This window comes from Lynx rufus, unplaced genomic scaffold, assembly GCF_022079265.1.
Source record: "Lynx rufus isolate CCGP_SWC_20201006 ecotype Redwood Valley unplaced genomic scaffold, mLynRuf1.p SCAF_2, whole genome shotgun sequence".
NCBI classification, from domain to species: domain Eukaryota; kingdom Metazoa; phylum Chordata; class Mammalia; order Carnivora; family Felidae; genus Lynx; species Lynx rufus.
Window position 1 is genome coordinate 19,395,869 of NW_025814834.1, and position 25,106 is coordinate 19,420,974.

General features: G+C 44.5%; 1 protein-coding gene and 2 long non-coding RNA genes across 5 annotated transcripts; 1 reads left to right on the forward strand and 2 right to left on the reverse strand.

The window, feature by feature from the left end:
- Positions 1 to 553: 553 nt before the first annotated feature.
- On the reverse strand, positions 554 to 1,059 carry LOC124516182 (uncharacterized). Its single transcript, XR_006962990.1, has 2 exons — positions 913 to 1,059; positions 554 to 677 (listed from the first exon to the last, which is right to left on the reverse strand). It is a non-coding gene; the product is annotated as an uncharacterized LOC124516182 (long non-coding RNA).
- A 2,297-nt stretch (positions 1,060 to 3,356) lies between these two features.
- LOC124514498 (uncharacterized) lies at positions 3,357 to 24,459 on the reverse strand. Of its 3 annotated transcripts, XR_006962615.1 has the most exons (3): positions 6,418 to 7,517; positions 6,111 to 6,186; positions 3,357 to 3,945 (listed from the first exon to the last, which is right to left on the reverse strand). It is a non-coding gene; the product is annotated as an uncharacterized LOC124514498 (long non-coding RNA). The 3 variants fall into 3 exon arrangements; XR_006962617.1 differs by lacking the exons at positions 6,111 to 6,186; positions 6,418 to 7,517 and adding an exon at positions 19,726 to 24,459; XR_006962616.1 differs by lacking the exon at positions 6,111 to 6,186.
- On the forward strand, positions 6,764 to 9,775 carry LOC124514495 (C-X-C chemokine receptor type 2-like). Its single transcript, XM_047082540.1, has 2 exons — positions 6,764 to 6,848; positions 8,047 to 9,775. The coding sequence occupies exon 2, from the start codon at positions 8,056 to 8,058 to the stop codon at positions 9,127 to 9,129; it is 1,074 nt and encodes a 357-aa protein (XP_046938496.1). The 5' UTR covers positions 6,764 to 6,848; positions 8,047 to 8,055; the 3' UTR covers positions 9,130 to 9,775.
- Positions 24,460 to 25,106: the final 647 nt, after the last annotated feature.

The window sequence follows — 25,106 nt, forward strand, 5'->3', positions numbered from 1 at the left end:
GACAATACATTTCTGCTGTCTAAGCCACCCGGTCTGTGCTACTTTGCTGTGGCGGTCCTAGCACACCTAAGGCACAGGGATGATGAGGAGGGATGGGGATGCGGGGGGCAGGGCATGGAATGATGGAGGAAGGCCTTAAAGGACTCTGGCTTTATTCAAATTCTTTTTTTTTTTCATGATTAAGTGAGATATATCCCCCCCCCATGCAAACTAAATGAAAACCATTAATATAATTCACTTGCTAATATATCTAAGAAGGAAAAAAAAAAGTCATAGGACTATCTACATAGGCCTTTGACAAGATTCAACACCTAGTCCTGATTTAAAAAATAAAACTCAATACAACACTGTGTGTTAACTACACTGGGATGAAAATTTTAAAAAGTCATTAAAATCATCTAGACCTGTATGCAGAAAGCATTTTCAAAAATAGAAGAATGGAATTGTCTTCATAAATAAGATTGAAATGAATCTTTCAATAACAAAAATCAGTGTTAAGACAAAACAAATGAAGTCAATAACATCACATAGGTGATGACTTTAAACACAATTATGAACTGAACTCTAGCTTTTATTTGGATTTTGCCAGTTTTTCCATTATCACTGTTTTCTGCAGCAGGATCCAGTCCAGGGGTCACTTTGCCTCTGGTTGTCATGTCTCCCCAATCTCCTGTGACCTATGGCAGTTTCACTCAGTCATTCCTTGTTTTTCATGACCTTGATAGTCATGAGGAGTATTGACCAGGTATAGAAGGCCTCCCCAGTCTGGGTTTGTCTGATATTTTCCTCCTGATTAGATGGGGGTTATGGGTTTTTGGAGAGAACACTACAGATGAGGATGCCCTTCTCATCACATCCTATTGGGCATGTAGGAGCCCACACGGCATCCCTGGTGATACCAGCCTTCCTTACCTGGGTAAGGTAGTGTTCTCCAGGTTCCTCCACTGTGAAGTTGCTTAAAATGCATTTACAAAAATCAAAGCAGCGAAGGGCGCTTGGGTGGCTCAGTCGGTGGTTAAACATCTGACTTCGGCTCAGGTCATGATCTTGCGGTTTGTGAGTCGGAGCCCCGCGTCGGGCTCTGTGCTGACAGCTCAGAGCCTGGAGCCTGCTTTGGATTCTGTGTTGCCCTCTCTCTTTGCCCCTCCCCTGCTCACTGTCTGTCTCTCTGGAAAATAAACCTAAAAAAATAAAAAAAATTAAAGCAGTGAAATTCATTCTTTGCAGCCATTGTAGGGCGGTAAGAAAGTATGACTGTGGTCTGACTTAGAATGTCAAAGGACCTGGCTGGCGTGATGAGAACAGACTAGAAGAGCAGGGGCAACACAAGGGGGACTGGGTTGTCGCTTCGGTGATCCAGGTGAGAAGGGAAGGTGGCAGGGGTCAGGGCACCAACAGCAGAGGGGGTGAAAAAATAGGAGTTAGAATCAATTTTGGTCGAGTCAGCAGAATTTTCTGGTAGATCAAGCATTGCATGTCAGGTGTAAGAGATAAAGAGGTGTCAATGAAGAGTCTACAGATGGCGGCCCGAGCTGCTGGAAGGACAGAGTTGCCACTGACCGAGCTAAGATAAAGATTCCCATCTGCCATTTCGCTCCTCTCCACTACTGCGTCCATTTAACCAATATTTATTTGGTGGCAGGGCTGGCTGCAGGACCCAGTCAAAAGGAAAATGTGGGGCTCCTTGTTCCAGAAGCAAGAGAAAAGCTTGTTTGTTTCTTTTGCAATCTTTCTCTGAACTGGACTCCGTGTTTTTTATTTGCTATTTGATGCTGTGCTCCCTGAAGCATGGGGTGCTTGTGGGCTGGGAGAGTGGGTGGCCGAGCCCAAGGAGGCAGTAAGAGGCAGGAGTGCACATGAGCTGAGCCCCAAGCTCCAGCGTGTGCTCCACTGTCCTGCCGGACTTCACACGAAGGCACGGATTCCAAGATAAAGTTATTAAGAATTTCAAGGCAGTGACTGCAGGGCATCACGCCCCAAGCTCGGGGTTCTTCTGAGCACGGGGCTTCCTGTGGCTGCACGGGTCATACACTGACTTCCTGTCTGGCATCTGCTAGTATGTGTCACACACTTTGTGGGGCACCAAGAATGCAAAACGGAATCCTTTCTAGTTCCTGCCTTTAAGGAGGAGCCAGGAAAGAAAGGATGCTTCATGAATCCCTACTCTGTGCCAGAGCCTCGCCGGTTCACAGCCCAGTGGGAGGGACAGGCTCCTACAAATGATACAGTAATACAGTCTGAAAACTACAACAGTGGAGGACCCGGGCGGGTGACACGGGAGCCCCAAGGGGAGGGGCAGGAGGATGCAGGGCATTTAGGGCTCGAGGAGTTGGCACTTAAGTTTTTGTTTGTTTTTTAGATACAAAGAACAAGTGGGGGAGGGGTGGAAAGAGAGGGAGAGAGAGAGAATCCCAAGCAGGCTCTGCACTGTCAGCACAGAGCCCGATGTGGGTTTCGAACCCATGAGTCATGAGATCGTGGCCTGAGCTGAGGTTGGATGCTTAACCGACTGAGCCACCCAGGCGCCCCTAGGGCTTGAGGAGTTGGGAGTTCAATGGACAGGAGGCTCAGAGTCCTGGACGTCTGCTCACAAACCTAGCTGGACCAGCTAGGTGAGGAGAGGGGGATATGACCATTAGAGTGTTATATATTCATTTTTTAGTGAAAATGGCTAAATACATATTTCTTCATTGCAAAAGTAAGGCTCATCGTAGAAAGGGGGCAACTTCAAAAGATATAAACAAGAAAGCAGCTATCTGTAATCCCACCACCCAAAGATAACCACTGTTAACATTTTTTCATTTTTGAGAGACAGAGAGAGATAGAATGTGAGTGGAGGGGGGTCAGAGAGAGAGGGAGACACAGACTCGGAAGCAGGCTCCAGGCTCTGAGCTGTCAGCACAGAGCCCGACACAGGGCTCAAACTCAGGAACTGTGAGATCATGACCTGAGCCGAAATCAAGAGTCAGACGCTTAACTGACTGAGCCACCCGGGTGCCCCAAGGAAGGCCAGTATTTGAATGATGGTCTGCCTGACTCCAAAGCAGAGCTTTCTGGGTCGTTCGTGAGGATTTTTGAATTCATTCCAGAGTGTGTTCTCAGACGGGTTCTTATGTGCTTATTTTTCAAGGTTCCTCTTTGGCTTCTGCCAGAGTTTGGCAGGCAGGGCTAGGAGGTCTGCACCTGCTCAGGTCATACCTCTGTTAAGTCCTCTGTTACCCTGACTGTCGCAGCCTGGACCCAGTGATTCGCTGACATTCCTCCCCTCTCCTTTCATTCCAGATCACTTTTGTTTTCCAGAACTCTTTCAGTTGGTCATCGTTTTGGTTGCAAGCAACGGAAAACTCAGCCTGAACTGGTCTGAACAATAAAGAGAATTTATTGGCTCACGGAACGGAAAAGTACCAAGGGAAGATTGCCTCTGGGTGTGGTTTGTTCAGGACGCTGGCTCCGATTCTCTCAGTTCTGTCTTCCTCTGGGTGTTAGGTTTTGTCTTTGGATGGGTTTGCCGTTCATGACGGTAAAATGGCATTCAGCCGTAACAATACCACATCCTTGCTTTTCCACAGTCACCAAACAGCCATCCTGAACTTGGCTCTGCGTGGTTCATCTTAGGTCACATATGTACCCTGCTCCTGGCACTGTGGCAATGGGGGTGATCACTGGAGAGAGGGGAGAACCCTCTCCTCCACCTCCCTTGCCTTTATTCTGGTCCCCAGGTCCAAGCGGGTCCTTCTGCAGGAATGTAAAGAGATGCTGACACTGACATCAAAGCTGACATAGGGACAGAATAGATATACTTACAGCCATATTGTGCTGTTCACAGGCTCTCGCCTAGAAGCTTTCATTTTTAGAACGGAGTGGCGAGAAGAGGCCCCCGCACTTTGCCAGAGGACTGGCATTCAGGCTACACATGTCACAACAGTCTTTGTGGCACTGGATGTTCTGCACAGAAAAGAAAGATGCTTTCCCGTTAGGAACATTATAGATCCACCGAAGAGGGAGCAGTTCTAAGCCGGAAGGTGCGGTACAGCAGATATGTTGGGTGGGCAGACTGCTGGAACATTTTCAAGTGGATAACATTTTATTCCAAGCTCATCTATGTGTGCCTTTCCCCTCCTTCAGTGCAATGCTCTTTCCTTTCTTTCCTTCCACGAAAGGGAACTTCTTTTAATTAAAAAAATTAAAAGGAAATTAAAATACAACTCATTGGCAAGTTCGCTAACATACAGCGTATACAATGTGCTCTTGGCTTCAGGAGTAGATTCTCATGATTCATCGCTTACGTACAACACCCAGCGCTCATCCCAACAGGTGCCCTCCTCATTGCCCATCATCCATTTCCCCTGCCCGCCCCCCCCCCCATCAACCCTCAGTTTGTTCTCTGATTTTAAGAGTCTCTTATGTTTTGCCTCCCTCTCTGCTTGAAACTATTTTTCCCCCTTCCCCCATGGTCTTCTGTTAAGTTTCTTAAATTCCACATATGAGTGAAAACATATATCTGTCTTTCTCTGCCTGACTTCTTTCACTTAGCGTAATACCCTCCAGTTCCATCCATGTTGTTGCAAATGGCAAGAATTTATTCTTTCTCACTGGCAAGTAGTATTCCACGGTATATATAAGCCACATCTTCTTTATCTATTCATCAGTTAATGGCCATTTGGGCTCTTTCCATAATTTGGCTATGGTTGATAGCACTGCTATAAACAGTGGGGTACACGTGCCCCTATGAATCAGCACTCCTGTATCCTTTGGATACATTCCTAGTAGTGCAATTTCTGGGTTGTAGGTTAATTCTATTTTTAATTTTTGAGGAACCTCCACACTGTTTTCCAGAGCGGCTGCACCAGTTTGCATTCCCACCAGCAGTGCAAAAGAGATCCTCTTTCTCCGCACCCTCGCCAACGTCTGTCATTGTCTGAGTTGTTCATTTTGGCCATCCTGACAGGTGTGAGGTGGTATCTCAGTGTGGTTTTGATGTGTATTTCCCTGGTGAGGAGTGATGTGGAGCATCTTCTAATGTGTCTGTTGGCCATCTAGACGTTTAACTCTTGTCCTCCGGATCAGCTTCCCCCTGGAGACCTAAGCTACCAGTGTTGCTACCCCTACACTCATCCAGAGGACTGCTTGTCTTTTGCTCCTTGGGCTTGAGGATGGACCAGCCCCTTCCCCTCCATACTTCAGTCACTCATTGGTTTAGATGGGAATGCTGTACTGACTGGACTGAGGGTGTAAGAAAAGCAGAAGGGAGTTTTAGACAAAGAGTATAAATACAATAGGTATTCACTGGGGCTGCTCCTGCCCTGGTCTTTCTCACTGGTCCCTTGCAAGGACTTCCCCATCCCGCAACTGCCGCCCCCTTGTGGCAAACACTCTCTTCCCCCCGTGGCCTCAGCTTGCACTTGAGGATGCGTGGGCGGTCTGCAGACAGGCCCCAGACAGTCTGTTCTCTTGTGTGTTACCAGTCACTGTTTACTGCCCCAGGATTACTTTTCCCCTAGATGATTAACAGTGGAATGTCTATTCCCTTCAGGGACTACCCCATCTTCCAGTGCTTTCTGATCGAGGTATCAGATCAGGATAGTAAGACATGAGTGAAAGCATGGGTGGCCCCAGGACAATTATCTCCTTATACTTCCTGCTACTGTTCGTGAATGATAAGAGCACCCAGGAGGAGTGCCAGTGGCAGAATTGTAGGCACTGGGGGCATGATTAATTGGCACTTATGGTAGGGGGTAGATTTTATGCTTGAACAGGTTGGTGCTGTGAACCATAGAGGATGATTGGGAGAGCACAATCCCAGACAGACCAGCCTGGCTGTGTGGAAGTGAAGCTTTCAGGCACACCTTATATATGACTGTGTGGCCGAAAGCAATAGACGCTCTGAATCATGGTGGTGATCCGATCCATGAATCACAGGAGGTATGTCTCATTTTTTCTACAACCATCAATTGAGCACCTGCTTTGTTCCCTGGTAGAGGATCAGAAGGTGGATCAGAGAGGGTCTTTATTCTCTAGGAGCTCACGGTCTCCTGGGGGAAGGCTGACTTGTAAACCTATCATTACAATACGGTAGGGTTCATGTTGTATCAGAGAAGTGGTTACAGTACCAGAAGAATGAAGCCAGGGGACAGACATTAGCTGCTGGGAGCAGCTGAGGCAGGTTGCAAGAAGTCACCCTTCATTCTGGGAGAGAAGCAAGATGACGTTAACTCCAACCCCTCTGTTCAGGGATTGCCCCAGGTCCAGTGGTCTCCCTGTGGTCCAGCCAGACTGCAGGAGTGCCCCCCCACTCCCCCCCAACCCCGCCCCTGCCCCGCCCCCCGCCTCAGGCCATTCCAATCATCCAATTGTGGATAGTGATTGCCCCCCACCCCCGCCAGGCCCTCCTAAGTGGGGGGCTCCTACAAGGCTCACCTACAGTGGGGTCCTGAAGTCTCTGTCAGAAGCAAAGTCCTCTCCCCTTTATTCATACCCAAGCAAGTTGGAAGCTTTCAAAGGTGATCTGCTAGGGAATTTAAGGGATCAACAAATGGAAACAAATGCCAGAAAAGGAAGAAAATAAAAATAGTCATCCATGCGGAGAATTCAGATAGTGGACCCTTGACTCTATCTTCATGTCTGGTACCCCTGCGTGGACATACAGATCCTGGAAGTCTCTAACGCCCTGTGGTCCCTTGACTTCATCTGTTCTCCAAATACGGTTGTGGGCAGGGCTCAGAGAGGAGGTGTGCTAGGAAGAGGCTTGTCTATTTCCCTTTATTCATCAAGTTTCCTCTAACTGTTAAGTCACTCTGATCTGTGAGTTCCAGGCTCTTACAGTTGGACACACCTTGCCAGTGCCTCAGGTAGGAAGCAACCTCTACTGCCAGGACTTTCTTTGGGGAGGGAGATTTAGTTTGATTGTGTTTTACAAAATGCATCCATTTCTGTGGGACCTGAAGATTTCTGCTCACTTGGCTTCTTGCCTGTTCCCTTGTGACTGTGTATTCAGTTCTGACCTCATACGTGGTTGTAGGTGGTAACAAGGGGGCCACGGTCTTGTCACCTCCTCCTTTCACACCTCCCCCTTTTTGGGGGGAAGAGGCTTGCTTTGCCCTAAAATGTTGTCTTCTGTAAAAAAAAAAAAGAAGTATTGGCAAGGGGAGAACCTCCTAAAGTGTGTGGATCTGAATGAATTTCTAGAACCTCAGGCTTGGAAGCAGCTCAGGGGTTAAATACGCTGCCCGCTTCAAGTTTGCAGATGACAAAACTGAAATCTATAAAGGTAAAATCACCCACTCAAGGTCACACAGCTTATTAATGATAAATCAGGATGGAATGAAGACTGGATAGCAGGTATTCTTATTTCTTGGTAATTTTCCAAAGGTTTTCAGACTGTTTTCTGGAGAGCTTGGGATGGTTTTGGGGGAACCATCTTAGCAGGTGTCTGGGTAGAGATGGAGCCCCCCCCTCCTTCCCAGCAGCTGACTTTAAAAATAAAATGTTTAAAAATGATTATTTATTCTTGAGGGAGAGAGACAGACAGACAGAGGATGAGCAAGGGAGGGACAGAAAGAGAGAGAGAGAGACAGAGACAGAATCCAAAGCTGGTTCCAGGCTCTGAGCTGTCAGCACAGAGCCTGACGTGGGGCTCGAATTCACAAACCGTGAGATCATGACCTGAGCCGAAGTCAGATGCTTAACCGACTGAGCCACCCAGGCGCCCCGCAGCAGATGACCTTTGATGGGTTTTACACATTGGTCTTCTGGTATGATTTTGCTTCAGCAAAATGTTTCCCAATTTAGGAAGATAATTGAAAACTGCTGATGGTTCTGCGGATATTTAGGGAGTGATATGAGGGAACAAGATGGGGACTTCTCTCAAATGCTGATGCTGTGGAACTGACCTCTACAGAAGTCCAAAATAGGGGCAAAGGAAGGGATCTCCTGTTGCCAAACCAACAGAAAAGCAAAAGATATTTGAGTAACTGTTCTCACATCCTTGATGAGTGATTTTAATTTGAGTTACTAAATCACATTTCTTTCTTTCTATCTTTCAACTAGAAAGATTCCATGATTGTCTTCATGGAAAATATTGGGAATGACACTGATTGGTGGGAGTTGATGGACGAGTTTGCAAATTTCACTGGCACACCACCCACAGAAGAATATAGTCCCTGTAGGATAGAGATTGAAACACTCAACAAATATGCCGTACTGGTCATCTATGCCCTGGTCTTCATGCTGAGCCTGCTGGGAAACTCCCTGGTGATACTGGTTGTCTTATACAGTCAGGTCAGCCGATCTGTCACTGATGTCTATCTGCTGAACCTGGCCATAGCTGACTTGCTCTTCGCCCTGACCTTACCTATCTGGGCTGCCTCCAAGGCAAAGGGCTGGATCTTTGGCACATTCCTGTGCAAGGTGGTCTCTTTTCTGAAGGAAGTCAATTTCTACAGTGGTATTTTACTACTGGCCTGCATCAGTGTGGACCGCTACCTGGCCATTGTCCATGCCACACGCATGCTGACTCGGAAGCGGCACTGGGTCAAGTTCATATGCTTAGGCATCTGGTTCCTGTCCTTGCTCTTGGCCCTGCCCATCTTCATATTCCGTGAGGCCATTGAGCCCCCCTATTCCAGCCCAGTCTGTTATGAGGACATGGGTGCCAATACTGCAAAATGGCGGATGGTGTTGCGGGTCCTGCCCCAGATTTTTGGCTTCCTCCTGCCCTTGATGGTCATGCTGTTTTGCTATGGACTCACCCTGCGCACGCTGTTTGAGGCCCACATGGGGCAGAAACACCGGGCCATGAGGGTCATCTTTGCTGTCGTGCTCATCTTCCTGCTCTGCTGGCTGCCCTACAACCTGGTCTTGATCGCCGACACCCTCATGAGGCTCCGGGCGATCAAAGAGACCTGTGAGCGCCGCAGTGACATTGGCCGGGCCCTGGATGCCACCGAGATTCTGGGCTTCTTCCACAGCTGCCTCAATCCCATCATCTACGCCTTCATTGGCCAGAAGTTTCGTCATGGACTCATCAAGATCATGGCCGTCCGTGGCCTCATTAGCAAGGAGCACTTGTCCAAGGACAGCAGGCCTTCCTTTGTTGGCTCTTCTTCAGGGAACACTTCTACTACCTTCTAGGCCCCTGCCCCTGTTGCAGCCCCTCGGGGCTCCTCGGGGCTCCTCCCTTGCCATCAGCACCCCATTCTAAGCCTCACGCCCACTGGCTGTCCACAGTCTCTATGTCAAGGCAGCCCCCGTTGTGGTTACAGGAAGTTACTGGGGTCACGTCCTTATCAGGCCCTCCTTGTGTGGTTGAGAAAGCCTGCCCTGCTGCCCCTCCCCTTACTGTAGTTGCTATGTCAGCTGCTAGAGCTCAGTCCATCCTACCACTGAGCCCATAGCACCCTGTCCCCTGAGACACTTAAAGACATTTAACAGACATTCTTTTAAGTGACTACAGAAAGTTCCCACCATTGGGAGCCATTAGTGGCAAACAGCACTGGTTGCTGCCCCAACTCTCTCTTTCTTGCCTGTCAGCAAAGTCCAGTTCCCTTGAGAGAGGCCAAAAAGGACAGGTACTCCTTTCTAAGACTCCTTTTTGCTAGGAGTGGCCTTATCATTCACTTCTGACTAATAAGATTTAAGGGCAATAGTGTGCTGGTCAACCACTGTCCTGGGGAAAAAAAAAGGCCTGATTTGTAGCATTTGCCAAGTTGCCTGGTGTAAATGCTCCCACTGTGGTGATGTCAGGGGTGGTGGTGTTTAGCAACCAGCTCACAAAAATCTAGGAAATGTAATGATCTGCTTTCACAAGCAGGTACAAACTGGCTTCAGTGCACCATTGCTTAAGAGGAAGTCTGCTGGGACCGGAGGACTCCTGGGAAGTACTCCTGATTGAACAAAGAAAGAGAGGGGCACTTGGCCACCTCAGTTAAGCATTTGACTTTTGATTTGGCCTCAAGTAATGATCCCAGGGTATGCCTGGCTCATGTCATGGATCATTCGGTTAAGAAATGATCCCAAGGTCATGGGATCAAGCCTCATGTTGGGCTCTGCACTGAGTGTGGAGCTTGCTTAAGATTCTCTCTTTCTCTGTCTCTGCCCTTCTCCCCCACTCACACACGCTCTCCTTCTAAAATAAAATGAAAACAATTTAAAAAAAAGAATAAAGAGACACACACACACATCCTTGGTTCTTGCCTTTAAATATGGTTGTAGGATATGACGTGACAAAGAGTCAAAAAGTGTGCCCAACATACTTAGGCAGATGAAGGCAATGGATAAAGAGGACCTAGAATAAAGAGTCCAGAAAGAAACCTAAGTAAGCATAAATGGTCAAATGGTTTTCGATCAGGGCACCAAGACTCTTCAATGGGGAAAGGATAGTCTTTCAACAAATGGTGCTGGGAAAACTAGATATCTACATGCACAAGAATGAACTTGATCTCTTTCCTGACACCTCATACAGAAGTTAATTCAAAATGAATCAAAGACCTAATAACAAAAGCTGAAACTATACAACTCTTGGAAGAAAACATAAAGGAAAAGCTTCATTTGGTTTGAGGTTGGGGATGGAGAGATGTTCAGAGATGGGGTTTAGATCAAGGTTGAGATTGGAATCAGGGATGAGGTTGGAGTTGGAGGTGATGTGGTGGGGAGCCAGGAATGGGGTGGCAGCTTGGAACAAGGCAGAAGATCAGAGAAGGATGAAAATTAAGGATGGGGGAAATCCAGAACAGGGAGAAATTGGGGATGAGATTGAGGGAGGTTCAGATGGGCTTGGGAGCAGGTACAGAATGAGGTGTAGGAATGGGATGAGTGTGGGGGGGTGTGGTGAGTCTCAGGGAGAGAAGTCAGAACTGGGGTGAATGCTCAGGGGCTACTAGTGTAGTCCAATTAGTGGTTGGAGCAAAAAGACATCCTTGGGAGAGTGACCATTTTTCTGGGGATCATTGTCTACAATGCTTTTCTGGGGGCCAGGATGGAGGTGACTTGGCCTATCCAGCTGGGGTTCTCCAAGGCGGTTGATGAGAAAGGAGTTAGGGCTCAAGCCCTAGGGGATAGATTTGGTGCAGAGAGAAGCCAGACGAATGCAGAAACCCAGGGAGGAAGGCTGGATACTGGGCATGGGAACCTCCCTTTCCTCTCCCTCCCTCCCTCCCTCCCTCCTTCCCCTAATGCCCTTCTGCCTTCTCCTCCTGCCTGATTAAATTCTTATCTTCCTTCATTCTCTGCTATTCCAAAGACAGCTCCATCAGGGCTTTAGTAAGTAAATATGGATCCATATTGGGCCTGAGAAAATACAAATGACTAATACATATCTGAAAACATGCCTGGCCTCGCTAGCAACCTGGGAAATGGGAATCAAACAGCAATAAAATAATTTGGAAGTGTCTTAAATAGGAAGGGATATACAGTGGACTCTCCAACAACACTGGTTTGAATTGTATGCGTCCACTTATATGAGGATTTTAAAAAATAAATACAATACTATAAATGTATTTTCCTCCTGATTTTTAAAAATTTTTAAATACAATCCACATGAGGCTCACACTCATGATCCTAAGACTATGAGTCCCATGCTCTACTGACTGAGCAAGCCAGGCACCCCTTCATGATTTTGTTTTTTAATGTTTATTTATTTATTTTGAGAGAGAGAGAGAGAAAGAGTGAAGGCAAGTGGGGGAGGGCCAGACAGAGAAGGAGAGAGAGAATCCCAAGTAGGCTCCACACTGTCAATGCAGAGCTCGATGTGGGGCTCAATCTCACAAACCGTGAGATCATGACCTGAGCTGAAATCAAGAGTCGGACGCTTAACCGACTGAGCCACCCAGGCACCCCCTCCATGATTTTCTTAATAACATTTTCTCTAGCTTATTTTATTGTAAGAATACAATATGTAATACATATAACATACAAAATATGTGTTAATCTACTATTTATGTTACTGGTAAGGCTTCCAGTCAACAGTACGCTGTTAGCAGTTAAGATTTTGGGGAGTCAAAAGTTGCATATAGATTTTTGAGTGCAAGGTGTGGGGGTGGGGTCAGTGTCCCTAACCCTGTGTCGTCTAAGGGGCAACTGTAGTCAGAACTCCTTCCAAACAAGGGCAACATTGTTCAATTAGATTTTCAGTGCAGTGTAATTCTCTGGGTTATAGCTCAAGACATAAATAATTTGCATTTCAGATCTGTAGCAATATCAGATGTGGGTACTAAAATAACACAGTATACTGAAATATCAAAAACGAGTGTTTAAACCACTAGGTAGGATAAGGATTAGATACCTGGTCAAGGTCAGGGAGATGGTTCGCCTCAGAAAGGGCTTAGTGTCCAGGGTGAGGCTGGGATCAGAGACGGGGCGCATCTTAGGAGGGGACTGGGGTGTCAGAGATGGTAGAGAGCCAGGGATGGGGCTAGGTTAGGGTTGAGGGGAACATCAGGATAGAGTGGGGGACAGGGATTGGGATGTGAATGTATGTTCTGCTCGATGCTTGCTAATTTTAAGTTTTGAAAATTTGTCTTGGGGGCACCTGGCTGGCTCAGTGGGAAGAGCATGTGACTCTTGATCTCAGGGTCATGAGTTCAAGTCCCACATTGGGTGTAGAGATTACTAAAAATGAATGAATGAATGAATGAATGAATGAACTTAAATAAATAAAGAATATCAAGTTTAAAAAAAATAAAGAGAATTTGTTTTGTAGGCTTGGTTAAAATTTTCCAGCCTCCATGTAATTATGTTGAAATACACTATTTTTCCCTACCCTAGTTACACTTCTGACCAACCATGGCCCCATCACCATCCCTTGCCCTCAGTTCAGTGGCCCGTTCTTACTAGTTCCAGCAAAAACATTGATAGTCTGGGTTTTATTCGAAAGGGGTTTAAGATGACCCCTTTCTGTGCAACTTGCATTCCAACTAGCGTCTTGCAGAGGCTGAAAATTCTCGTAGATGCAGTCAAAATAAAAGGGCTGCCTCCTCTTTGGTCTAAGAGTCTTTGCTGAGATGTGTCTTTTCTTTTTTTTTTTTTTTAATTAAAAAAATTTTTTTTAAGTTTATTTATTTTTGAGAGAGAGAGAGAGAGAGAGAGAGAGAGAGAGAGAGAGAGAGAAAGCATGAGCGGGGGAGGGGCAGAGAATCCGAACAGGCTCCAGATTCTGAGCTGTCAGCACAGAGCCCGACTCAGGGCTTGAAACCCAAAGCTGTGAGATCATGACCTGAGCTGAAGTCGCACGCTCAACCAACTGAGCTACTCAGGTGCCCCCTGAGATGTGTCTTTTCTGAGGTGACCACTAACCAAGAAATCATGATGGACTACAGCCTTTTGCTGCAGAGGTTGGAGAGGCCAAAGATCTGCGGGTTTGTCCCTTCTAGAAAATCCTAAGTGGCTAACACCTATGTTCTTAACACTGTTGTTTGTATCCATCCTGGTATTCTGCGTTTAAACTCAAGATCCTTCTTCCAATCTTGAGGGTAAACATGAATTAAAGAATTAGAAATATATAAAATAAACAGAACATGTTTCAGACTTTCTAAAATTAGTTTTTTTAAGAAATAAAAGTATTTCATGTACATTGTTTCAAAAAAGTGAAATAGCTTTATAAAGCTTATAATGAACATTAACAGCAACCCTCCTACACTACTCCTTACAGGGAAAGGCAACAACTTTCAACTCTCATAGCTGTTTCATTTAATGGTGCTGTACATATTTCTTTTTTTTAAATTTTTATTTATTTATTTTGAGGCAGAGAGGGGCAGAGAGAGAGGGAGAGAGAGGGAGAGAGAGGATCCCAAGCAGGCTTTGCTCTGTCAGCACAGAGCCCAACTTGGGGCTCGAACTCACAAACCGTGAGATCATGACCTGAGCCAAAGTCAAGAGTTGGTCACTTAACCGAATGAGCCACTCAGGCACCCCAATAGTGATATACATGTATCTGAATATCATGCTTATTCAGCTGGTTCTTAATTCCTGTCCCCTGCACCCTCCCCTCCCCCCACCCCAGTTTTGGATAGCATTTATTGACCTTCTCCTTTGGCTTCTGAGGATTTAACGCTTTTTCGAACTCTCTCCAGCATTTACCACTGTCCAAGCAAACATAAATACTGTCTCTCCCATTCTCCCAGGAAAGATAATCACACTTTCTGGTTAAACCAACATTCAATGTTTTTGCTATAATGACTATGTAAAAAATTATCCATAGTTGGGTACAATGTTTACATTTTCTTTCTTTGTACAAGTTCTATTTTCTCTGGGATTAACAAGAGGATTTTCCATTACTTTTTATTACATCATTCTCAAATATCTCCCTCAACACATCAATATTGATCAGATAATCTATATATATATATTTTTCTTTCTTGGAGACTTCATTCACGGGGCCCTTCATAGTCCTGTTTTCGATCTGGACAGGTTAACTCTCCAGGCCTGCCTTTTTTTTTTTTTTCCCCCTAAATGGTTTTAACTACATTTCCAGATAGATTTTAGAGTCTGATAGCCAATTTCTACAAAATTATCCTACTGGGATTTTGATATGGATTATTTTGAATCTGCAGATCAATTTGGAGAAAGTTGATATCTTAACAATATTGAGTTTTCCAATCCATAGCATGGTATCTTTCTCCAGTTTTTTATGTCTTTTCTTTAAAAAAAATTTTTTTTAATGTTTATTTATTTTTCAGAGAGAGAGTGTGTATGTGTGTGTGTGTGTGTGTGTGTGTGAGCAGGGGAGGGGCAGAAAGATATGGAGACACAGAATCCAAAGCACAGAGCTGTCAGCACAGAGCCCAATGTGGGGTTTGAACTCACAAGTGGTGAGATCATGACCTAAGCAGAAGTCAGACGCTTAACTGACTGAGCCACTCAGGTGCACCGGTTTCTTTTCTTTTTTTAAAAAATATTTGTTTGTTTCTTTATTTGAGAGAGACAGAGAGAGTGTGAGCAGGGAGGGGCAGAGAGAGAGGGAGAGAGAATCCCAAGCAGGCTCTGCTCTTAGTATGGAGCTGGAATCAGGGCTTGATCCCGTGACCCTGGGATCGTGACCTGAGCTGAAATCAAGAGTCAGATGCTTAACTGATCCACCCAGGTGCCCCAACCAGTTTTTTTTTTTTTATGTATTTCCTAATTTATCTATGCAATGTTCTGTAGTTTTCAGTACATAGATCTTGTACCTATTTTGTTAAATTTGTCCCTAGGTATTTTGTGGTTATTTTGATGCTTTTGTAAATGGTATTCAAATTTTTTTCCAGTTTCTTTTTCTTACCGGTATATAGAAATATAACTGCATTATGTAACTTGACCTTGTATCCTGGGACTTCAGTAAATTCTCTTATTAGTTTTAGTGGCTTTATTTTTTTAAAGATTCTTTTGGATTTTATAGGCACATAATCATGTCATCTGAGAATAAAGACAGTTTTATTTCTTCGTTTTATTATTTATTTATTTATTTATTTTTAAATTTTTTTTAACGTTTATTTATTTTTGAGACGGAGAGAGACAGAGCATGAACAGGGGAGGGGCAGAGAGAGAGGGAGGCACAGAATCTGAAACAGGCTCCAGGCTCTGAGCTGTCAGCACAGAGCCCGATGCGGGGCTCGAACTCACGGACTGCGAGATCATGACCTGAGCCGAAGTCGCACGCTTAACCAACCGAGCCATCCAGGCGCCCCTATTTCTTTGTTTTAAAAATTTCTTTTAGTGGGGCACCTGGGTGGCTCAGTTGGTTGAGCAACCAACATCAGCTCAGGCCATGATCTCATGGTTTGTGAGTTCGAGCCCCTCATCGGGCTTGCTTCTGTCAGTGCAGAAACCACTTCAGATCTTCTGTTCTTCTCTCTCTCTGTCCCTCCCCCTCTCCTGCTCTCACTCTCAAAAGTAAATAAAGTGTTAAAAATTTTTTAAATAAACAAATAAAATAAAATGTCTTTTATTCATTTTTCTTGCCTTAATTCATTGTCTAGGACCTCCAATATGATGCCGAAGAGAAGTTGTGAGAGTGGACATTCTTGCCCTGTTCCCAGTCTTAGGGGTAAAGCATTCAACCTTTCTCTATTAAATGTGATGTTAAGTGACGATTTTTCACAGAGGATCTTTATCAGGTTGAGGAAGTTCCTTTCATGAATGGGTGTTAAATCTTCCTCTTTCTTTGAGCGCATGGCTCTGGTGCTTTAATGCTTACTATAACTACTGCTTTGTGACCAAGGGCAGATTTCTCAGCTTTCTTCTACTACCTTGTAAAATGTGTATAATAACAATGCTCAGCTAAAATCTATGAGGATTAAATTAAATGAGCACACAGACACCAATATAGCATTTAGAAGAATGCCTAGCATACAATAGGTACTATATAAATGTCATCTATCGTCATTATTTTGGTTTATCCTTTATTTTGCTAGATTAGTGGGTCTTGATAAGGAAGGATATAAGGGAAATAACTTTTTGAAGATCTTGAATTTCCAAAAAAGCTTTTATTCAGCTCCTGCACTTGACTGGTATTTGGGCTGAGTATTGAATTCTAGGTTGCAATTCATTTTCCTTTAGAATTTTTCAGGCTCTTAGTTTCATCTAGCTTCTAGGGTTGCTGTTGACACTGCTCGTGCTATTCTGATTCTTGACCTGTTGTATGAGACTGACTTTTCTCTTAGAAAGTTTTAGAATATTCTCTTTATCTTCTTAGTGTTATTTTAAATTTATTTTTAATTTTTATTTTAGAGAGAGAGAGAGAGAGAGAGAGAGAGCATGATGAAGGGAGAGACGTAGAGGGGGGAGAGAGAGAGAGAGAAAGAGAGAGAGAGAGGGAATCTCAAGCAGGCTTCATGCCCAATGTGGAGCCCAATGTGGGGCTCAATCTCACAACTCTGGGATCATGACCTGAGCTAAATCAAGAGTCAAGCTCAACTGACTGAGCCACCCAGGCACCCCAATCTTAGTTATAGAATGCACAATGATGTGTCTTGGCGGGAGCTCTTTTCTCATTCATTTTGCTGGTGAATCCGTTTAATCTAGAAACTTAGATTCTGTGAAATTTTCTTGTAGTATTTATTTGGTACTTTTCTACCCTTCATTTTCTCTATTCTCTTCTTTCTGGGATTCCTTTTACTTGTGTGTTGAATTCCCCAAGGTTGATTCTCTAATATATATTTTTATTTTTATTTAAAAAAAATTTTTTTTCAACGTTTTTTATTTATTTTTGGGACAGAGCGAGACAGAGCATGAATGGGGGAGGGGCAGAGAGAGAGGGAGACACAGAATCGGAAACAGGCTCCAGGCTCTGGGCCATCAGCCCAGAGCCCGACGCGGGGCTCGAACCCACGGACCGTGAGATCGTGACCTGGCTGAAGTCGGATGCTTAACCGACTGCGCCACCCAGGTGCCCCTCTAATATATATTTTTAAATCACTCTTTGTTTTTCAATGTCTTCATCTTTCCACATCTCATGAAGTTACCCTTAACTTTATCTTCCAGCCTGTTAATTGGCATTTAAAATTTCTGATCATATTTTAAATTTCTAATAGGCTTTTTTCCTGTTCCTTGAGGTTCCCTTTTAGAGCACCTCTTTCTTGCCTCACTAATGCAATATTTCCTCTTATCTTTCTGAGGTTACTATGGTTTTTGTGAAGATTTCTTTAGCTCCCTTCATTGTCTTTGTGTCTTTTCTTCTGGTCCAATAACATCTACTTTTTGATTTCTATTAAAAAATATCTCATATATTCTTTCACATTTTCTTTGTTCTTTACCTTGTGGGATTATACCTTTAGTGTCATTTTTAGTGGATTTTTAAAAATATAATTTATTGTCAAATTGGTTTCCATTCAACACCCAGTGCTCATCCCAACAGGTGCCCTCCTTAATGGCCATCACCCACTTTCCCTTCTCCCCGCCCCCATATCAATATTTAAGAGTCTCTTATGGTTTGGCTCTCTCTCTCTCTCTGTAACTTTTTTTTCCCCCTTCCCCTCCCTCATGGTCTTCTGTTAAGTTTCTCAAGATCCACATATGAGTGAAATTTAGTGGATTTTTGAGAGCGAGAAGAGATAAAAACATTCCTTCAATCTTGCACTTTTTTAGATAAAACTCTCCTGGATTTAAAAAATATACTTATTGGGGTGCCTGGGTGGCTCAGTCGGTTAAGTGTCCGACTTCAGCTCAGGTCACGATCTCGCGGTTCGTGAGTTTCAAGCCCCGCGTCAGGCTCTGTGCTGATGGCTCAGAGCCTGGAGCCTGCTTCCGATTCTGGGTCTCCCTCTCTCTCTGACCCTCCCCCGTTCATGCTCTGTCTCTCTCTGTCTCAAAAATAAATAAATGTTAAAAAAAATTAAAAAAATATACTTATTGTTTTTATTTTATTTTATTAAAAATTTTTTAAATGTTTATTTTTGAGAGAGACAGAGCGTGAGTGGGGGAGGGGCAGAGAGAGAGGGAGACACAGAATCAGAAGCAGGCTCCGGGCTCCGAGCTGTCAACACACAGCTTGACATGGAGCTTGAACCTACGAACTGTGAGATCGTGACCTGAACTGAAGTCGGACGCTTTGCCGACCGACCCACCCAAGCGCCCCCCAAAATATGCTTATTATAAAGGCACATTCAGATGCTCTGTTATCTTCAGTCCCTCAGGTATAAATTCTCCCAATTGTTATGTTGGCTGAGTGTTGATGGTAGAGGTATTAATTCTATGGAATATTGATTGTGAGCTCATATGTTGAAGAGCATTTTGTTTCATGGGCATCTTGCATATGTTTTGGATTATGAAGAAGTCTACCCAGAGGAAGTGTCATGGCTATCTTTACTGGAGCTCTACTGGGTCACATGGTTCAGAGCATTTGTTGTTGTTGTTGTTTTTCTTCGTCCTGGGTTTCCACACCATTTCAAAGGGCAGATTTGTGTCCTCCCCATTTGTCACTCAGGGTTGGGATTTGGGACTGTCCCCCAGGTGGCTCTCTTTTCCCTATGGCCTAGGGAAGGTAGTTCACTTACAGGACACGTCTCAGAGCTAACTGATATTTTTCTATCTCCAGACAAGCGTGGGCCAACTCTTTCCTGGTTCTTAGCCTTTTTCTGGGAAACCAGTTCCAGTTCCCTGCTGCGGGGTCTGTAAACCTACTGTAGACCTTCTGTTGTCACTATTCCCATCATTAAGATACATGACCAGTTCTAGCATCCTTCTGGGTTCCTGTGGTTTTAGGTCCTTCCTAATAAGTCCAAACCTCTTTATGTTCCTCTTCTCTCTCTCTTTCTCTCCTTTTGCTTTTGATCTCAGATATTTACTTAAAAACTTAAAAATACATGTTATCTAACACTTCTCTGTAGATTGTGTGTGTGTGTGTGTGTGTGGTTGTTGTTGTTTCCCATGCCTCCTCAGCCCAACATCATGATGATGGGATATCAGTAAAAATTGAAATATCTCATGAAATAAAAACAAAGTTTCCCTTCCTGTACTCTGCTTCTTCTTTTCAATGAAGATAAGCATTGTTAAAACCTTCTTCCAATACATTTTAAATGTCAACCTGGAAGACACATTGGCCAGATTTCTAGTTAACTCACAGTGTGATGTGTATGTGTGTGTTGAAGGTACATGGCACTGGGTTATCCCAGAATTATCACCCTCTTCTTTCAGCCAGGTTCAGATTGGGGGTGTGGGAGAAGTAAGATATAAAGGTAAGTAGGAAGGTGCTTGTGAAGAAATCCAGTCATTTCCGACATTGTATTGCCCAACAGAAATGTGAGGCCACATCCGTACCTCTTTTGGTTCCCATGTTGTAAACAAGGCTATCTTCCTGAAAGGGTTGGCTTTGCTCCAACTTTGAAAGTGTTGAGGGTGGAGGGAGATTAAGGACGCAGTGCAGGGCTCCCCACTTTGACAGTGTACTGTGCACTCCTCTTAGCTGGAATCCTGATGATACTTAGCATGTACTATGCCCTGTGCACATTGATTGAGGTGTTCTAGAAAACATACGTTCGTAAGTTAGGATCAAATAACCAGTTATTGGATTATGTATCAAATGCCTACTATGCACCTAACTTCGTGTTAGTTCCTTAAGACAAGGGCACATACTATAGAAATGAAACTTAGGGGACAAAGGAAACTTGTGAATGGAGGATATGTGAAGAGTTATGAAATTTCCTGTCGCATCATGGTGGCCAGAACAAAGAGATCTAGCTGGGGGTCCTATTGTACTACAAGCGGACTATGAAGATTTGGGAAAATGCTTCTAATTAAATAAAAGAGAGAGAAAAGAAAGACTTAGCAGCTGTGTGACCTTGATATTCACTTAAACTTTCTGAACCTCAGTTTCCTCTTCATTGAATAGAAGTTTGATTAGGGAAGCTCCCTTCCAGTTCTAAGAGGTGATCTAAATCTAAGAGTCTACTGAGAAGTACACATGCATCTATATTTGTGCATATGTATAGCTCCATGTAAACTTGAGAAGAAACTTTTATCTTTGCTCAGATCATGATCATTAGTGATTAGGTACGTCACAGAAGGCCACTTTGTGCTTTCCAGGCAGATGCTGACCAGGCCTAACATGAAGGGTTCCAGAGAGGCCTCCCTTCTCTCCCTTGCTCTCCCCTCTTTCCTCCTTTCTCCCTCCTTCCCTTCCAATATCTCCTTTTCTCATCTATCAGCAATTAATTCCTTTGGGTTAGGCAGGTCATCTGGAAAAAGGGCAAATGCTCCTGGGTGAGGGAAATACTTGTCTTTCAGTCATTAAGCCTAGAACAAAAATGGTTGGAATCATTCCCTTGCACAGAAGACTCTCTCCTTCTGAGCCTTCAAGGTCATGAGAGACTTGCATGCTGCGATCTGACATGTCAGCTTAGCCTGTCACTAACAGATGTGTCTGCTAATTGAAAACCTACTCTGTGCCAGGCACTGCGAAAAGCACTTCTTACATTCATTATTTCGTTTAATGCTCGCCGAGACCTTATGTTAGGAAGTATTACTATCCCCACTTTACAGATGAGAGAAATAAGGCCCAAGGAGATTAAATACCTCGCTCAAGGTAACACAGCAACAGAGAAGTGGCAAAACTGGAGGTTAAATCAAGGACTAAGTGCTTTCAGAGTCTGAGCTCTCAACTGCTCATGGTAGGTGGAGAAGCACTATGGTAGAGCGAGAGCCATGTGGGGCTTTGAGTCAGGCTCGGTCTCGGTCTATCCTGACTTCTATAATCCTGAGCAAGTAACTTAACTTGTCTGAACTCCTGTATCCTTGAAGGGATGATAGCACGAGATGCTTGGCAATATATGGCAGACTCTTGGAATAGACCAGGGCCTTGACAAATGGCAGACATTATTATCATAGCAGAGCCTTGGAAGGGCGAGTCAGTTGAAGAGCTGGAAAGTATCCTGAAACCTTCTAACTTTAATGGCAGTGCTTCCTGCATGATGTTACAGGGGTTGGGGGCTAATAGGAGAGAGTTGGTATACATTACTTTCAAAGGCATCAGGCCACTCTGAGATGAAAGGACAGAGCTTGGAAAGGGGATCAATTGTCTTGCTTCATGTTCCTACAACCATTTTTTTCTCTTCTCCTGAATCATTCCCATTAGCATCTAAGCTCTCTTCTTATAATAACCATCCCTTCACCCCACATCCCTGTCAGCTACGGTCCTATTTCTCTGCTCCACTTTGTAGCTAAGGTCTGAGTCTTATGGCTCAAGGGATGCTTCAAACCCATGAAGGGAGATGAGGGACATTGAGCAGAGTCTCAGTTGGAACCTGACCTGGGCCATTCTGGGGGTTCATGTAAGCCTGAGCACACCTGAAAGGAACAAGAGGTCAGGGGCTTTTTAGGAAGTGAGCTCATTTCTATGGGACTAGAGTAAAGTCCATGGGCCTGCAGAGGGTAATGAGTCAGAACTGGGGGCAATGGGAGTGGGCGTTGTGGTTAAGACCATGGACTCTGGCCCATGGATTCTTACCTGTCAGGGAGATGGGGCTGGGAGAGAAAATGAAAAACACTGGGAGATTTTGCCAGTGCAAGCAACATGCTCAGGGAGACTGGGCCTGTTCTTTCTAGGTGGCCAGGCTGGAATTGGCAGAGGAATGAGGGCCAGCTTGACGAAAAGGCCAAGGGGCTTCAAAGGGGCAGGTGGGAGGCAGTCCCAGAGAGGTTCCCTGAGGTGACAAATCACAGCTTGCTCACTGGGTGTCTACAGACAGGTTGTAAGCAAAGAAAGAGCTCAAGAAGGAAATGGCGGGCAGATTTCCGGGACCACCAGTAGCAGAGGAGGGCATTACTTCTCCACATACCTCACTTCCTCCTTCTTAAAGATCTATTCTCCCTGGTCTCCTGCTTTCCTTCTGCATGTTCATCTTCTTTTCAGTCTCTTTGGAAGGCTCCGCTTCCTCTCCCAGACTCTTAAATGCTGACATTCTTCCAGATCCAGTTCCCCCTTTCCTGCTCTTTATCTATTATCATCTTTCCCTGGGTGATGTGATCTACCCCTGTGGCTTTAATGATCTGCCACCTCTGTGAAAATGATCTTCAAAAATGTGTTTCTAGGGTAGCCATTTTTCCTGGGCTTCCCCAACTAAATTTTCCAAAGCACATTGACATGCCTACTTGGACCCTCACCATAAATCCAAAATGAAAGCTGGCGTCTTCGCTCCAAAACCTGCTTCCTTCAGGCTGTTTGTCCAAGCTACGGGTGGAAGAAAACTTTTTGACCCATTCCCTCTTTTTCACTTCCTCACTCCTATCCTTGATGGCCGAGTCCTGTTGTCTTGCCCTTAAAGGTCTCTTAAACTCCACCCACATTGTCCTTACTTTGCCCAGACTTTCATCATTTCTGCCATAGCCTACTGACTGGACTCCTGCCTGAGCCTCTAGATCTCTGGGTCCATTCACACACTACTCATGGAACAGTCTGATTTCATTATTTATCAGCTTTCCCAGAGCTTCTATTTCTTGTGGGATAAAGCTCCAACATTTTGGCACAGCACTCAAGGCCTCCTGAGGTTTGGACTTGCCCAGTCGTATCTCTCTTATCCTCACATCTGTCATGACCTTTGCTTTGGCCAGACTGTTTTCCTTAAATTTCCCCTAATACATAATGCTGTCTGCTTTGGTCTAGATTTCTTTGCTTGTAAGTAACAGAAACTTGCTTTAAAGAGACCAAAGCCTGAAAGGAATTTAGTGGAAGGGTCATCTGATGGAACCCAAGGGTGAGGTGGTTCTAGGAGGGATAAGAACAAGGAGTAGGAACGTAACTCTTTTCTTGGGCTCTCTTTCTTTGGGGGCTACTGATTTTTCACCTCTACTTCATTTAGCAAGTCTGTTTCACTCCTTTTTCTAGGCATACCAGCTTTCCCTGCTTCTTCCTGCTCACAGCTACTCCATAAGTGAATTTATATCACCCTAAATCAATTGAAAATTCCAGGAAACATCCCAGGCTTCCATTTCCAGGCAAGCAACTCTTGTTGGCCCAGCTTTGGCCATGGAGGCAGCTTCTGGGCAGAACATACATAGCTTCATAAGGGAGGCTTGGATGATACCTTCAAAGAAGTCTCTAAACTCTCATTGCTGAGCTTGTGCATATACTATTCCCTTTCAATGGATGCCCTTCCTTGCATCTCCAGCTGTTAAATTCTACTCATATCTCAAAAGTTAGCTCAAAATTTAGCCTGTTTTGAAAACCTCCCTACACAGAGTTATGAGTCCCTCCATGTGTTCCCATAAAACTATTGTATATCTTGACTCGAATGCTTATTGCGTTTGGGTTATGTCAATTAATTTTCTCCGTCTTTCCTTTAGACCTTAAGATCTTGGGAGTAGACAGTGAATCTTTTCACCTCTTTTTCTTTAGAGTCGGGGGAAGAGTGAGGCCTAAAATGGGGGTAGATCACCTTTTAAACGAATGAAGAGAAAGGTGATTAATCTCCATCTGCTGCATGTAGGTATTTTTCAGGGCAGGACTCAGGCATACGGTGGGAAAAGAGAAAAATACCACACTGACTTATTCTAATGGCAGCATGTTCTTTCACTGTTCGTCAGAGTCCTACGAGTGTCAGCCCCGAGGAAGCTGCGTAATTTAGGATTAGTGTTCTGCAGGTTTACAGGGTTCTGACTTCCTCGATAAAAAGGGCCTAATCTGACTTATAAACTGATACAAGAAAATGAATGGCTAAATGAAGAACAGACTGGGTTGCAGAACACATTTTAAAACTGTTACCACCTTTCTAGGACAGGCAAGTTGATAGTGGCTGTGTTCATTTTATATTAAAACTATAGCTGGGAACTCATTTGAACTTTATTATCAATGTTGCTGTGCATAAAGTTTAGCCCAAATTATGACTGACCTCTGTAAAGTTGGAGCAAAGTTAAATATTTGAATAAAAATCAATAGCTAACATTTATCAGAGTTTACAATGCTCTATTACTGGGCTAAGTGCTTTTTTTAAATATGTTTTTTAAAAAGTTTATTTAGTTTGAGAGAGAGAGAGAGGGAGAGAGAGAGACAGAGAGAGAGAACACGCGTGCGCACGCGCACAAGCAGAGGTGAGGCAGAGAGAAGGAGAGACAGAATCCCAAGCAGGCTCCACGCCTTCAGCACAGAGCCCGATGCAGGGCTCAGACTCAGGAACTGTGAGATCATGACCTGAGCCGAGATCAAAAGTCGGACGCTTAACTGACTGCACCACTCAGGTGCTCCTGAGCTAAGAACTTTAAAAAAATTTTTAAAATTTTAATTCCAATTAGTTAACATACAGTGTTGTATTAGTTTTGGATGTACAATATAGTGATTCCATACATCATCTGGTGCTTATCACGACATGTGCATTCCTTAACCCCCATCACTAGTTCCCCCATCTCCCCTTGCTCCTCCCTCAGGTAACCATCAGTTTGTTCTCTACAATTAAGAATCTGTTCCCCGAGTGCCTGGGTGGCTTAGTCGGTTACAGCTCAGATCATGATTCCACGGTTTGTGAGCTCGAGCCCCGCATCGGGCTCTGTGCTGGAGCTCGGTGCTGACCGCTTGGAGCCTGGAGCCTGTTTCAGAGTCTGTGGATCCCTGTCTCTCCGCTCCTCCCCCACTCATGCACTGTCTCTCAAAAATAAACTTAAAAAAAAATCTGTTTCCTGGGTTGGTTCTCTCTCTTGTTTTTTTTCCCTTT